Source organism: Fringilla coelebs (assembly GCF_963513975.1).
Source record: "Fringilla coelebs genome assembly, chromosome: 5".
Taxonomy (NCBI): Eukaryota; Metazoa; Chordata; class Aves; order Passeriformes; family Fringillidae; genus Fringilla; species Fringilla coelebs.
The window spans coordinates 14016600-14032982 of record NC_140033.1 but is presented as its reverse complement, the minus strand read 5'-3'; the positions used below and the strand labels follow the sequence as shown (position 1 = coordinate 14032982).

General features: G+C 37.6%; 1 protein-coding gene across 1 annotated transcript in view; it reads right to left on the bottom strand.

Annotated features, from left to right (window-relative positions):
- Positions 1–274: 274 nt before the first annotated feature.
- The window catches only part of PIK3CG (phosphatidylinositol-4,5-bisphosphate 3-kinase catalytic subunit gamma), a 32746-nt gene continuing 16637 nt past the window's right edge, over positions 275–16383 (bottom strand). The window contains exons 6-11 of the mRNA XM_084205916.1: positions 14358–14504; positions 13073–13163; positions 9845–9975; positions 9132–9243; positions 6845–7002; positions 275–2145 (exon numbers count right to left, since the gene is read on the bottom strand). Of these exons, the coding sequence (XP_084062042.1) occupies positions 1864–2145; positions 6845–7002; positions 9132–9243; positions 9845–9975; positions 13073–13163; positions 14358–14504 (921 nt within the window). The 3' untranslated portion in view covers positions 275–1863. The remainder of the gene's footprint in view (positions 2146–6844; positions 7003–9131; positions 9244–9844; positions 9976–13072; positions 13164–14357; positions 14505–16383) is intronic.

Sequence of the window (16383 nt, the reverse complement as noted above, 5' to 3'; positions counted from 1 at the left end):
ATACAAAGTTATTAATATGGAACTAAAACAATTCCTCTGAATGGAACTTTGAATATGATTTCTTACTGAGATTAAGTATTCTTTAAGAAACTGGATTAAAATTATTTACATGTATTTTGGGCTAAGCTGCTTATTCATGAATAATAATCAAAGTAATAGAACATATCAATTTATTTCAGATCTATAAAATACAAATCTAAAAATATAATTTTACAGACAATAGTCACCATTTAGTTTATATTTTAGTATGATCTAAAGCCTATCTTGCTCAGAATAATAATGTAACAGAATAACAAAATAGTCTACATTTTAACCTTAGAGATTTCCTTAACTGGAGTCTACCATTTACATCAAAAATACTTGTGCACAGTAAACAATTAAACATCTACATTTCAAGAATAGATTGGCTACATCTCATAACTGAGACACTGATTACAGTACATTTATTAAAAATCCTTCAAGAATGCACTCAGTAGTAGCAGTAGTTTAAATCATAACAGTTCTGTGAAATGATCAAAGCAAATGATAACAGAATTTTAAAATTCAGTTAATCATTTATAGGTAATGTAAAGCCCATGTAACACTACAATGAAGGAAGAAATTACATGGGCACAAGTGCAAAAAAGCAATATTATAAGCCATCTTCTCTCTTTGGTAAAAATCAATTAGCAAGAAGTATACCACAATAATTCAAGTCAAAGACTAATTCAGGCTCTACATCTTTTTCCTTTCCTACCATAGGCAGACTTGATTTGCAGGCAATCTACAGTAGAGAGTTAAAATTCTACTTAACACTGCCCATTTTTTCCTCTTTAAAGTTTAAATATTGAAATTAAAGACAAGGGGTTTTTTTCTTTCATAAATAGCTTTTCAGTAGTATTGTTTCTTCAGGAATTTAAAAATAAATAGCAAAATATACACAACTTCAAAGATTACATTTAATTCCTTCTAGGTATATCCTGACAATATATCACCAAGGAATAAATAACTTTGGGTTTCTCAGATATTTGGTAACGTGTCAATTACTCTTAGATAAGGAGTTTTCTCTGAGGGATAAGGAAGTACCATTGCTTTTTCTACAAAGCTTTTCCTATACAGGTGGAATTTTAATAACTTTACACTAAGAATATAATCTGTAATATAATATGGATGTTACCCACTAAAAAGTACAGTAAAAAAATCTTACAAAATTAAACCTTCAGAACTTCATGTTTAAATCTGAAGAACTCCCCAGTAACTATGAAGTTCTTCTGGCAGTCAAGATTGGTTGTCTGTGTCACAGGTCACAGTAACAGTAAGGCAATTTCCTCCAGTGGCAGAGCCAAAGCTCTTTTCTACTGACAACATATCAAAAATCCAGAAAGGACAAAATGTTGAGAAAGGGACAAAAGAGTAGGATGTAGATGAAGAAGAACACTCATGTCCAAATCATCCTGAGACACATATGGATTGTCTACAGAGATTTCACTATAACCATAGATTTTATATAAATTCTTCTGGTTTTGAAGGACTTGACCCTCACGAACATTTAAGGTCATAGGGGGTTTGTAGGTTGTCATCTTACTCAACTTCCTCCTTATATTTATCTGAAATTATTGCTAAAGAAAGAAGAAAAAAAGTCCAAGCCAAAACAGCAAAGGAACTAAAAGAATCCAGCAACTTCAAGTGTCATTAGAAATGGGAAAAAAAATCTTATCTGCAAGAAGATCTTCTGGAGGGACAAAGTCCTTGCCTTTTTAAAAGATCCATTTAAGCTGCCAGAAGAGTAAAGGCAATTTTGACTGCTCATTTATTCATAATTCAGAAATAACATGTAGGTTCGCTAACCTCCTATTCACACCCACAGTTAATTTACATAAAATATTAAGCAGAATGCTTTTCTACTCCTTGTTTGATTCCAAGCACAAGATGCAAAAACCAGTTAAACTGCACCGTCCAGCCCTTATCTCTGCAAACCTCTATCTGATCAAGAAAATGCTTTTTGGCATCTTCTTCACTTTTCCCTACTGTCAGTGCATCCCTGATATATTCAATATCTTCTTTGCTGGTTAATTGGGGCATTCCAGTCATCAGCATCATGGAGAACAGGATGATCAGCAGGTTTGTGTGGTGTCGGAGAGCCAAATAAGCCTTCACACATACATCCTGTGAGAGAGAAGAGTTTTTTGTTAATTGAGGAGATGAATTGAGAGGGATGGTGTAGGAATGTCACAGGACTCTCATTAACCAATGCCATTCAATCACTCCAGTGTCAGTGACAGGAGACCCAACAGAGCTATTCAATTGAGTGGAAACGTGACACAAACTTCTGCACCTGCTGCTCAGTGTAATTCCATTCACCGCAGCTTGGGGCAACAGGAACTGTTTGGGTGTGCAACAAACAGCTCTTAATACTACATTAATTACTAAAGCTTAAAACTCAGCCTCACCAGAATTTCAAAAGAATTTCTCTACCATATAACCTTTCTGTGGCTGTTACAAGAGACAGCAATAATTCACTGTCTTCCTTTCCTGTTGGAATGTTCCCATTTAAAGACTGTGCCTGAACAAAGCAGCACCTCCAGGGGATTGCTCTGCATTTTCTCTAGATGCCTATTAACTGTGCAGTGGTGACGGATTATTTAACAGGGAAGATTTTCAGCCTTGGTGTTCTAAGGAATTTTGCTAGCTGACAGCTCTAGTCTTCGGGCACTCTGCCTTGCTGGAGGATTTCCATCACTGTGCACTGTCATTCTGGATTCCATAGGCGTTTTTTAGAGCCTTCTCATTTCCATGTATAAATAATCTGTGCTTAACAACAGAACTTTTAGAAGAAGGACATCTCTGCAGCTTTAAAAAACATGCAATCCTTTAAAAACAATTATTTCCTGCTAAGTGACTAATACACAGCCTGAAATTATGACTTCCTATATTAAATTTATAACTCATTTACTAGCAGAAATAAGAACAATGCAACGAAGACATCAATCATCAATCAACTAGAAATTAGGTCTGCAATGCAGTAATGTAAAAATATGAAAAATATTTCCAAGAAGGTTGTTATTATTTAAACCACAGCTGAAGGAATGTTAATTTTAACCCAATTAAATATTCAATTTAACCTTCAACAGCTGTATATTAAGCTTTTGAATAATACTTGGGAAATCCAAGTATTTTAATGTACACTTCCAACAAATCCCAACAGACCTCTAGAACACAGGGCATTTTTTACAAGATACATGTTTTATTTCTTCTCTGAAACAGGAAGAAGTGCACAAATAATCTTAACATCTTTCACTGTTTACATCAGCAACACCAGGACACCCAACTAGACAGGTTGGGAAAATACTAAGGAAGGAAGATGATACATTGAAGATCTGTCTGTATAATTTCTTTTTTAGCATTGACTGGGAACTTAAATCTTTTACTCTATTCCCAAATAAATTCTGTTCTGAAATAAGATTATACTTATGAACACCAGTGTCGGTTTAGTTTCAGCACAGCAAAAGATTAAATGCAATGGTCAAAGCATAGTTTACAATAGAAAACGCCATCACCTTATCACAGGGAATAGTTTCTCTCCATTACAGCAGGAGAAGAAATTTTAAAAAGAAATTTTACTTATGTATTCTCAACTTCAAACAGAGAAATCTTGTCACAAGAGTTAGTCTGTGTTTTGTTACCCTTGAAAGAGATGAAAGGTCTTTATAGTTATATCAAAGAAGGTTTTACATTTCTGTATGGATGATGTATCTCGCTGCTTTGGGTGTCTGAGACAGAAAAACAATTATGCAGTCAAGAAAAACCTGGTATCACTGCATCTCAAAGGCAGTCCTTCCAGGAATTCAAAAGACTTAAAAAATCTGCATCTGCCTGTTAGAGTTATTTATTCAGACAGGAACTGGATGTGGTTTTGCATTAATATCTTCCAAGAAAAGGAATTTTTACACTTCTGAAAGAGGTGATGAGAACCAAGAATAGCCCAGATGACAGGTATGTCAAGGGCATGTACATGTTTACTGTGGGATTTGGAAGAAAGCTGCTAACTCATCTAAAGCCATAGGCAAAATGAGAGGAGCTGAGGAGAAACCAAAATCCCATTGCCCAATAGGAAAAAAAAGAATAATCATTTTGAAAGCCTGAAACTGTCCTAATTGTTATTATCCTAAAATCCAGGCATTTTTATAATATAAAGTGTCCAAGTTCTGTTACACAGGCCATCCCTTCCCTGTCTGCAAATATTTCTCAGTGATGAATTGGGTACCCTTCTGCTTTCTGTCACCTTTGTTTGACAATCAAATACATGAGATTTTGTAATTAAATAAATCCTTCTGCAGTGAACTTGGGTCAAAGTTATTTTTCATTTTAACCTTCTCCATTATCTGCAATATGAGCTCTGGCTAACACATCTGCATGGCCTATGTCCAGTAAATAACAAAGAAATAAAATTTTATAAAAATAGATTATTAAGTTAATAAAAACACCAAAGACTGTAAAAAAACAAAGGAGTCCTCTGAAGTACAAACTGTTTTAATGTAGTGAAGTACAAAATAATGAGAGATGTTCTTAAAAATTAATGAAGGATAAATGCTGAGACTTTTCCATTAATACATGAATGAGTCAGCAGGCAGACTGAATGAATCCCTCAATATTAGGGAATATGATGAAACAAGTCAACTGAAAAGTGAAACTACAATTTTGGGGGTTTTTTAAACTCTGGCCATGTAATTAAAACACATACATTTTTTATAGCTAAATATGTGATGCAAATCTTGATCTGTGTTACTCTTCTACTTATATAGAAGTATTTTATTTTTTACTGTTCTTTGAGACAGAAACAACTTTTAATGTACTACTGCAATAGTGGTATATAAACAGTAGCTATTGTAGCAGAACTATACATGAACTTGCATTTTTTGGTCAGTTTCTTGTTGTCTGTGCCTAACTCATGTCACTTAAAATGCCCAGGTCTCATATCACCATCACAGCTCACAACAGTAAAAGCACATTAATCACCTTTTATCTGGCTAAGGACACTAGTGGAAATGACATTGGTGCTATAACTATTCCTAAGCTGTGCATTAGTGGGATGGTAGCAGTACTTAGAAATTGGTACCAGAGTAACAAAAAGTTTATTTAGTCAAACCCAGGACTCCATGATGGAGGCATGATGTATTGAAGAAAGGCTATGACCAAACTTAGTTCTGACTGATTTTGGTATTTGGGCTGCTGAAGTAAAGGTCAGATCCTCTCTAAAGAGCTGGATGATCCATATATATGAAAACAACCTCACTGCAGACACCTTCCAATTCTCCACACTTTTAGCACACTTTCATGCTTCTATTTTCTGCTTCCAGAACAGAGGTCTTGTTTGAAATTACATACCCCAGATGTGTTTCAGTCCCACACCTGCACATGACTTAACAGCTGCAGCAACAGCATCATGGTTGTACACAGCACAGTTCACAGGCTTCACTGAGTGCACGGGCTCAGCATTCCCTTCCTGTGTAGTTCCCTTCCCACAGTAATTCCAAACCATGGCAAACCCCACCCTAACATCTTTTGATCTACAAGTCCCCTTCAAAACACTTCCACTGTGATAAAGGCAGTCCTGGCAAAAATGAAGAGTCAAAGATTGCAGCTGGTTCTTTAATTATTTTCAGAAGTTTGGGCAGTGACTTCAAACAAAGATTTTTGGTTCTTCTTCGCATGGATCCTCTCCACACTTGGCCTCTCCCTTTTGATTGTCTCTGGTGGACAATGTGATTTGTCCTAGCATAAGAATACTATAAAGTGGGAATTGCAAGAGGATCCAAATGGATCTCCATCCCTGGCAGGGAAGCCTGCAGGATGTGTTCAGCCTGAAGATGGGGAACACTCATTTTTGGATGAGTGAGTAAAAGCACTGAGATGCAACCACACGTGGTGACAAAATTCTGAAGTAACTGCATATGTGTTCAAAGGGACATAGTCACCCTCCACCAGGAAGAACCTTAATTAGGTACTTGGAAAACCAGACTCAATACTGGGACTAGTTCACCCACAAGGAATCCAAAACATGAAATTCAGGCTTTGGCTTTGACTCACTCTACAGAAGAATTTTTCTTTTAATATTATAAGGAACCTGCTTTCTAAATCAAACACTTTACTCAAAGTCTCTAAAGACCTCAGACATACATGCACTTTTGACCAACCATACTCCCATTCATTTCATTAAACATAGGAACTGCATACTAAACTCCCTCTTTGGCCAGGTTCTACACTAGCTCAAATAATCACAACATGTTTGAAAGCACTAAATTTCAACTAGAAGCAATAGAACAGATTTTTAATGCCATTTCTCTAGCTAAATCTATCCATCCACTTTACAAACCACCATCTGAGATAGCTTAGGGTCACTACAGATTTTTACTCAGATGCAGCAGTCCAAGCCCCAGAACTCGAGGGCAGAATCAGGAGGGAATAACAGTGGCCATGCCTGCTGATGAGTGCCTCACACCTGCTCATACTCCACAGAGGCTCTGCTGAAAGCCATGAGTTTCTTCTAATTGCACAAACACTGAAGCCCTCTGCAAAGTATTTTCAATCAAGACAAGAAAAGAAAGAACTGCTTATCTGGTCTGTTGCTAATGAGCTTTTCAATGTGCCTTTGTGAATGTCTGAATTCTAGTTCCCATAATTGTACAGATCATTTTTTCTCTTCGTTGGGCCTAAAATATCCCGGAATCACATTACAATTCGGTACATTTTATTAACATAATACCCAGGAGCCCAGATCTTTGCAAATCAAGGCACTAATGTTCATTTTAGAGGTTAAAAAAAAACATTGCTTAATTGATTTGCATTTAGATTCCCATTCTTTTACCTGAAATTTGTGGAAATGGAGACTTGTCTTCTTTCCGGAAGTTCCCATGACATACAGAAAATCTGGAGTCAGCACAAAAGGAACTCTCTCCTTATTAATTCCAAGGAAGCTTTTATAATTCCCAAGAATATGGCCAAAATCAATATGGAAAAGGTTACCTTCATAAAGAGAAGAAGAAGTAAAGAATTAAGGAGGAAGTTTTTCACAGAAAGAGTGGTCAAATACTGGAATCATCTGCCCAGGGAGGTGGTGGAGTCACCACCCTCGATGTGTTTAAAAAAAGACTGGATGTGGCACTTGGTGCCATGATCTAGTTGAGGTGTTAGAACATGGGTTGGACTCGATGATCTTAAAGGTCTTTTCCAACCTAGAAATTCTGTGATTCTGTGAAGTCACATTCAGACAAATACAATAAACTGCTAAGAACACTTAGGTGTATTCACAGGAGTTCCAACCCCTTTTTTCAGTATATATGATCATCCTTAAGTTCAGCAGAAAAGACTATTTTCTTTCTTTTTTTGGGAAATACATAATTCTGTCCTCTTTGCAAAATTACTTTTGTTTATCTTTGGCAGTTGTTAAAAGTCTGGCAGAACTGCTGTACTATCTAACTGCTGTATTACTATACACTCACAGCTTTTCAAAAATCAACGAAGGAAACCTTGTGCCTCATACCCATAACAATCAGAGCATCACTACACGGAAAAGGCTTGGGGGCTGTATTTCAAATACCCATGGGATTCTGGCACTACCCATCTCCTTGGCAAATGTCATTGACTAGAACCTGCTTTCTCCTCACAGACCCTCATTAGTGATTTCTAAACCACTCTGTGTGTTCAAAGTCTGCACTGTCACCCTTTGGATAGCTTTGAGAGAGTAGCAGTTCCCACAAAAGCAATGAAAACCTCTCCTTTTAAGGGTCACTACACCTACAGGACTGGAGTGTGCTGTTATTCTCCAAATTACTTTATTACTTTCACTGGCACTCAGGAAATGGATACAAGAGTATGCTTACTTAAAAACACAGATTTGTGTTTTGTGGCGTATTTATAAAAAAAGATAAAACATCGAATTATATAAGATGATACTTAATAGTGATCTGTAGGTGGAATAGCCTTAAACATTCCAGATTTTAAGCCAGCTTTCAAGTTCCTCCAGCCTACCAAATCTGAGTCTCTGCAGACCTCTCAGACTGAGATCCTTCCTGAGGCTCAAGAGAGATCCCATTAAAGACTCTGAGGCAAATCTGCTCATGACCACCACAGAACAACACCTCTTTTTCAGTTTCTGTCATGTTCTGCCAGTGGGACCAACACCACATTATATTATATATAATGTTGAAATTAAAGCATTTCTTAGTCATTTTTTCCCCAAGGGCTTCTGCTGAACTTTTTTACTGTAGTCTTCAATTAGATAATTTCTGCCTTCAGGGTACTTCTTCTCTCCAGCCTTCAACTGATAAAACTTTAATATAATCAATAATAAATATTCAGCCTCCTAACTATTTTCCATCTCCTACCAGAGACTAATTATGAAGCGAGAGGATCATGAAACTAAAAGTGAATTCCTTAGACTAAATAAAACTCCATATGTACTGATTGTTCAGGGGTTCTTTCCATAGGTAAGTAAAATTAAGGATTAAACAATATGCAGCTATGGAAGTAACTCCCAAAGTTTATTGTACAAAAAAACTGTGAGTTTCTTCAGAAGGCTATAACCATCCCACAGATTTTAGTAGGTAAATAAATACATTCCATGTACACTTATTTCCTAAATTTTTTTACAACAGTACACAATGCAATTACATTCCTCAGAAGTGAAAACAGTCCAGCAAAATCTGAATTCTGACAGAATTCAGTTGTGGCTGTGATTCTCACAGTGTTCAGTGGATATGAATTCTGACAGAATTCAGTTCCACTGAACACTGTGAGAATCACAGCCACACATCAGATAGATGAACAGCTGTCTGCTTTATAAAGTTTTTTGGTGTTTAGACCTTAGACGTAGACAGTAAAAAAAATTGGTTTACATTTCTAATGACTTAGTTTGTATCAAACTGCTCCTTGGAAAATAATGGCATTATCAATGATAGATATCTCCAGCCTGTATGAAGGCCAACAGGGGTGAAAATACATTTCAGTGTTACTTGACCTTGTAAGCACCACTGACAGAACTGGTTTGTGTCTCTTCAGTCATTGTTAAATGCACTATTTATTAAAATGAAAAATAAATCTAGTGAAGTATAGACAGTCTGCACATCTATGAAATTTTCAAAAACACAACCCACCTGTTTCTGTAATCATGATGTTGTCATTGTGCCTGTCTCCTATTCCAAGTACAAAGGTTGCCACACAGTATCCAGCACAAGAATAAACAAATCTTTCCACAGCTGCCTGAAACTAAAAATAAATCTTAGAGATGGTAAATGCTTCAATGCTAGGCACTAAATGCAACCATTCTCAAAGTTATGTACCTTTCTGTTGAAATGTTTCTATCGACAGTTAGGCAAACTGTTTTATAAAATATACCACTGCACTGCAGAGATCAAGACCTGCACTGCACCCTCTGTGCTGGCTCCATCCCTCAGCACAGAAAAGCAGCATAGAGCAGCTCACACATTCTGAGGGAAAAAATGTGGCAAAAGCTGCAGTGGGTCAGTCGATGTACACAAGCCAAGAATTGCGAGTACCCAAGCCTGCACCTGAATCCTCTAAAACCACATTGCCTTTCAGTGCTCTTAGATGTCCTCTCAACCTGCTCCTCATGTATCACTTCTAACTTCCATTGATAAAGGAGTGACTTCAGAAGCATCTTGTCTCTCAGGAGCTTGGCTGCCAGCTGGATGCTAAAGGCTCATTCACACATACCCGCAGCTGAGCGCAGAGAAAATGAATGGATTTTTCAAAATCCCACAAATAACAAGCACAAACATATGGGCTCAATGCTCCTAAATTAGTAGGGTGCAATTAAAAATCCTTCCTAAAATTTCAAAGAACTCACCTTCTCTTCAATCATGCATCTTTCCTTGAGCCACTGGTTTAGTATTTCATCCTTAAATGCACCAGTGTTCCCAACTGTACTCTGTTGAATTTTGGCAATTGTTGTAGCATCTTTCACAATTTCGATCATTCCTTAAGAAAATAAGGAAAAGGTTAGAAGAAGTTATTAGATTTTTATCAAAGCATATTAAAAATATTCAAAATTAAATTTCAAACTGTTTAAAAACCAACTGTAGATCTATATAGGTTGTGAGCAGAAATTTATTTTACAAGGAGCAATGGTTCCTGTTCATTCCCAGCTGAAACCAGCCAGAGTTCATAAAGAGCCTGGCACCAAAACTCCTCCTCTTTTAAAATGGATGTATCACATGATGAGTGGGGACTCACTGTTATAAGGCTTTTCCCAAGGAGAGGAAATATTCCTTTCCTGATCCCAATTCACATTTTCCCCAGCTTCTCTCCAACTTCACAGATACGAGGAGCTGAAGAAAAGCTTTCGTTTTGCTGCAGTCCAGGGATGCAAGTATTGCCAGGGCTGTGACAGAGGAATAGAGCTGGCCCTCCTGCCGTAAATCCAATTTAAGCTTAAGTGGGCATATACACAGAAAGCTCAGAAATACCAGTGCACAGCAAGTACAGCACTGGGATTGCTGGTGGAAGGCTCTGGTTGTCAGGGCCATGGGTCTGTCCCTAATCTGAATACACCCTAGCCAAGGCACACTGGCACATCACAGCAATAATGTGCAGAAACAGGGCCTTGTCCTGCTCGTGCCAGTATGGCATGTGACAGAGAGAAACCAGAGGGAAATGCAGAAACAGAGGCTGCAGCACAACCCTGCACTGTAGCCAAGACTAGCAAATGCAGTCCAGACTGGGCATGCCTATATGGGGGAAAGTCAGATTATAATTTAATTTATTTGGTAATTGGAATTTTTTTTCCCTCTGGTTCAAGTTCAACAGTGTCTTCTAGCTTCAGCTCCAGTTCAGAGATAAGCAAGCAAACAAAAATACCCATTTCTCTCCAAAGCAATTCAAAGCAGCTTCTGCGTCGGTTTCAATTTAACTCTGTCTGAACCAGATAAATTTCTCTGTATTCATAATCCCACTCTTTTGCAATTACTGAATTATGTGCAAATTTTCCTGTAACAGAGTAACAACACAGCAATCTCTTCCTGCCCTCTCTACATGGGTGAATTCATGGCTGAGTACCTCCGGAGGTATTTTCTTCTGTCATAACAGTGGCCTGGATAGGTTTGCCATAAAATTAGAGTGGAAATATGACCTCCAGAACCGACCACCAAGACCACCAAGTTTAAAAGCTTTGCATTTTGATCTCTGCTTGTCAAGCTGTTGTTCTTCTCCCGGGTGTGAGCTCCAGCTTCCATTCCAGCTGTTGCCAAAGCTTTCCCTGCCTGTGCTCGCAAATCTCCCTCTACCGGCCAACAGCTCCTTGATGGCGGCGGAGCAGAGCTGGCTCAGGAGGTGCCAGGGACAGCAGCTCTCAGCGGGGCTGCATTCAGCTGGGAGGGAGTGCAGCAGGAAATGCACCATGCAATGTGTTTATGGGGCTCTGTGGCGACTCTTCTAAGAGGCAGCTTGAACGTCTTCATTTCGGCAGTGATGCTGCACAGTAAGTAGTGGTAATTGCCTCACAGAGCCAGGAACATATGGACATGTCAAAGGGAGAGAGAGCAGGGTATGACTTTTATCAGTGATACAAAGAGAAAGTTCATCCTACAGAGGTCTGCTTGGCAGCAGCAGTGGAAAGGACAGATGCTTCCAAAATTACAAACTGCACTGGATGTAATGTCTTTAACAGAACGAGAATGCTCTATGCAGGAGGGGGTGCCAGCCCCAGATGTAAGACACCAGTTTCCCTGTGCTCAGTGTAGAGTGGGGTACTGTCCTTGTGTCAATACACAGAAACTGCCCAAGTTCCAGGGGAGTATTAAGAGGGAGGGAAGAAGCAGCCTGGAAGAAGACTACATGTGAATATTGTCACAGAATATTTGCATGCTACTGCTCTTTGGTTCTGCTCCAAACAAGCATAAGCTCTACATCAAAGTGTGCCACATTGGGCATTACTAATTTAGGCTGCAGGTATTCTCAGCAAACCAAGCAGAAGTGTTAATGTGATTAACCATGCCCCTACTGTGGTGCTAAAAGGATGCTAAATTCTTACACCTCTCCCATGCCTATAGGAAAATCAAATATTTCCTTGAGACAGAAAAATGGGGAATCAATTAAGAATTAAAGAAAGAATAATAGAGAGCTGTAACTCAAGTATGAAAATGCTAGAATCACTGGCAGAATTCCTCCTTCTTCCTTCATTTTTTCAATACATTGCATTGTCTTGAGATAATTTTTAACAAAATTAAAACAGATCCTAAAAAACTCTCTAAAAAATTATGCTTAACACTTCTAAAGAAGAGAACCCCCCGACTTTCCTTATATTTATAGTTGTTAGCATTTTGATGTACAATTTTCCATTTCCTTTATTATTAAAATTTTATCAATAAATATAATTCAATTTAGAAAAATTTATATTAGGAGAAAAGAAACTCTCTTATGTCACACTACCAGGTATTTAATAATTGAGTTTGGGTTTTCTGCATTGCTGAGATATCCTGAAATCAAAAGGATGTTAAAAAATTTTATGTGGCAATGGATTTTAGAGAGGAAGTACATTACGTAAATATATTAAAGAGTTATAAAGAGTCTTAATTTTACTGGGATTTCTTACTTGATTTCTTTCACCACAAGTTCTGAAAAATTGAACATCTCTGCTGCAGGAACTAATGTCCAGTGAGAAATATTACCTGAGTATCCTGTTAAGTAATGTTGCTGCTTCTGTGTGGTATAGGGTATGAAGCTTTAAGTCAGGAAAAAATATAAATGTTTTGCTCATTATTTTATTCTTATCAACACATTAAAATACATCTAGAATAAATCACTCCCTTTCACTGCTGTTTCATACTAGATATTGTTATTAAAGAGGAGCTTGCAGCACAAGCCAAGCTGTTGCACAGGAATCACAGCCAGTAAACAGCTCTGCTGCAGCTCAAGGAAGGGCAGAAGCCACTGCCAAGCTGCACCTGAAGGCTGCTCACAGAAAGTATAATAAAGTGCTGTTTACCTCAGGACTGCAGCACATATTAGAATAGTTCTCCCAGATCTTCTGTAAATATGGTATTTTGAATTTCTAATCACAGTAAGTGTGATCACATACCTATTTTGTTCCCTGTAGAAATGCAACCATATGGCAACAAACAGAGGTCCAAGGATTCTGCTTCCCAAATGGATTCCATAATTCGAAGAATCTAGTGAGAAAAAATGGATATGCTAAGTTACTTGAAATTATTTGAACATTACAGACTACTCATACAAATAACACTTCTGAGAATTCTCAGATGGGGCTAAACTTACTTTGCTATTTGATTAAGAGATGAATATAGAAAGTGTGCAGCTATTCAAGATAATCAATAATAGAACCAGGGTTTATGTTTCTTCATCTGTTCTGCAACCAGGAAATCTTTACTCTTCTATAAAGTATTAATAAATATATTGTATGATTTCTACATAGGTGAGATTGGATGTGTTAGCAAGCATGCCCGCTTTTCCCCATTAATATCTCCAAAAGCCCTAACAAACCAGTTGTCTGAAACTAGAGTGACACTAGCTACTGGTTTTTCATTTGTTAACTTCACCCATGACATAAATAAATGATAAAAATACTTCATCAGAGAAACAGGCCATCTTGCACTAAGATTCTGTCTCTAGAACACTAAAACGTGAAATATGTATGGCATATGGCAGGAAAAGCCAGGGTAACTGCATGCACTGTGTCTGGTTGGGATGAAGCTCCTTTTCCTCAGAGCAGCTTGTAGTGGGCTGTGGTTTAGGGGGTGACCAAAGCAGTGCTGGGAACACACTGATGTCCCCATGTCCCAGCTGAACAGTGTCTGCTGAGTGCCAAGGCTGCCAGTTTCTCACCCTGCCTCACTGTGACTAGATTGGGGTGCACAAGAGATTGGGAGGGGACACAACCAGGCAGATGACCTGAACCAGCCAAAGAAATACTCCATGCTGAACAAGGTCATGCTCAGCAATAAAACAGGGAGCAAGGGGTTATGTAGGTAACCATCTTCTGTGCAGGGACTGGTTGGGAACCGGTCCACCCATGGGATGTGGAGTGACTGCCTTAGCACCACTTGTTTTGTTTTCCTTCTTGGTTCTTCCACTTCTCCTTTGCTTATTAAACCACCTTTAGCTCAACTCACAAGTTTTCTTGCTCTTCCTCTTTTTCCATCCCACCAGGGTGAATCCATAACACAGTACGACAAAGATGATGCACTGCTGATGTCAGCCTTGCCATACAGAGTTTTAAATACAAAAGACAATCTCGCATTTCATATGGACAGTGAAGACAAGGTATACACACTTTGGAAAAGCAAAATGATTTAAAAATATTTTAAAATATTCATGTTATTCTTTTTAAGGTTTAGCTCTCATACCTGCAAAATTAGCATGTCCTGACGGAGGTCATCTCCATGTTTGAAGATGATGCCTATGGTTTCATTTGACAGAGCTGTTGGATCTGCACATTTAAATTCAAGCCAGAGTGGCTTCTTCTTGGATGCCATTACTTTACATTTTTCTATCTGTGAAAGACACGTTTATTGCTTCCTGATGCCAACATCAACCCAAGAAACCTTTTCAACAGAATAGTGTACCAGCTTCCACTCAGCTATACCACAAGCAACTCACTGAAAGCACATGTAAAGGACAGAGGTCAGCCGCCACACAAACCCTCCCTGAACCTGCACAACTTTTAACCACTGTCCATGATAAAGGAAAAAGTGTATTTTAACTCTCCAAAACTGGATTTAGCTTGCTTCAGGCAAATTTAAAACAGGAATAGAGATTCTGACAAAACTGGAAAATACAGACCTTCACAACAGCACTTTGACAGGTGCTTTGCAAAATCAGTACATAATCGTTGTCCAATGCAATTTACCACATCATCCACCCTTCTGACTTCTAGCAACTCCATTCCAGATTGCTTGATTCGATTCCCTTAGTAATTTCTTCAAATTCATGGGGAAAATGGCATTTTCAATACTGATAAATTCAGAACTGAAACTGCCGTATTTCAAGTGTTTTTTCCAGTTATTATGGCTAAGACAACTGTAGTATGTATTACTTTCTATTCTGGAATTCCTGATTCATTGTTGAACATTACTATGTACAATAAAGACATCTAAAATGAAAAAAAAAAAGCTAGTGCATATCAGTGTTTGAGAGCAGATAGAATTCATTATATAGGAGTATTTTAGTATATTCATGTCTCATCTACTGAAATTTTGAGCCTGTAGTTTTAAACAAAATAGTTTTTACCACCCTTATTTTCAAAAATGAAAGAACTTTTTAAATCTAAACTTATTAGAAACTCTGATTTTGCTTCTAATATTTGGTTTAGACTTAAAAAAAATTTAGGTTTTGAAGATTATGGACAAATAGAACTTGCTAGAATGAACATTAAAAGAAAGCTTACTTTGTTTTACCAAATGTTTTTATTCATATAGTTTGGAAAAAGAAAAGCTAACCGATCAATTTTTGGACATGGCTACCTTCCTTTGTAAATCTATTGTTTCATTCATCTAGGAAGGTCCTGGTAGGACTGAATATTTCCTAAGTGAAGGAAAACTAGAAAATCCAGAGAAATCTTTTTTATTTTAAAACCTACTTTCTGCCAAGCTGCTGATCACTTCTGCACCAGAAAAAAAAAAAAAAAAGGACTAATATCAAGAAAATTTACTTCTGAATAAGAAATGTCTGAATTGTCTTTTGCTCTGACAGTGCTTCAGCCATGCTCACCTGAGAGGTGTTTCATTATCTCAGATTGAAGACAGACCAGCTTACAGCCTGTCTTCCAAGGCACAGGTTTATTTAACAAAAACAATGCCTGAACATTTGACAATTCCTTAAATTGGATGGTTTGCCTGTCCTTAGCTAGGAGAAAATTACGGGGTTTTTCCCTTGTAGGGTCCTTGCTACACATGAAGTGAGTCCAAGGATCTTGACTGGGCTTCTTTACCCAGACCTCACATTGCATTTCAGATGCATGATCCAATTTCCTCTCACTACACATCTGCTGATCTATGGATCTTTTTTTAACTCTGAGTCAACACACACAATTGCAATCTCACCACAAAACTGAAAGCAGCAATATAGAAAAACCCAAGTGTTTCTTAATTGTTTGTATTTCTAACAAAATCATGATGTACTTTCTAACAAAACCAACACAGAGATACTGAAAAATCAGAAATAGCTGAGGCAGATGTTTTTGTCAGTATATGATGAAGGTCTGCACCCAAAGCTTAGTGACAGATATGAATCAGGGTAAGATGGAGAAAGTAACTGGAAGAATGGAAACTGAATATCCCAAAGCCCCTGAATCAGATAAAAGTTTTATACAGTTATTTAATATTTTTTTTAAAGTCAGCTACCTGACTAAATCTTGAATTCAATTAATGGAAA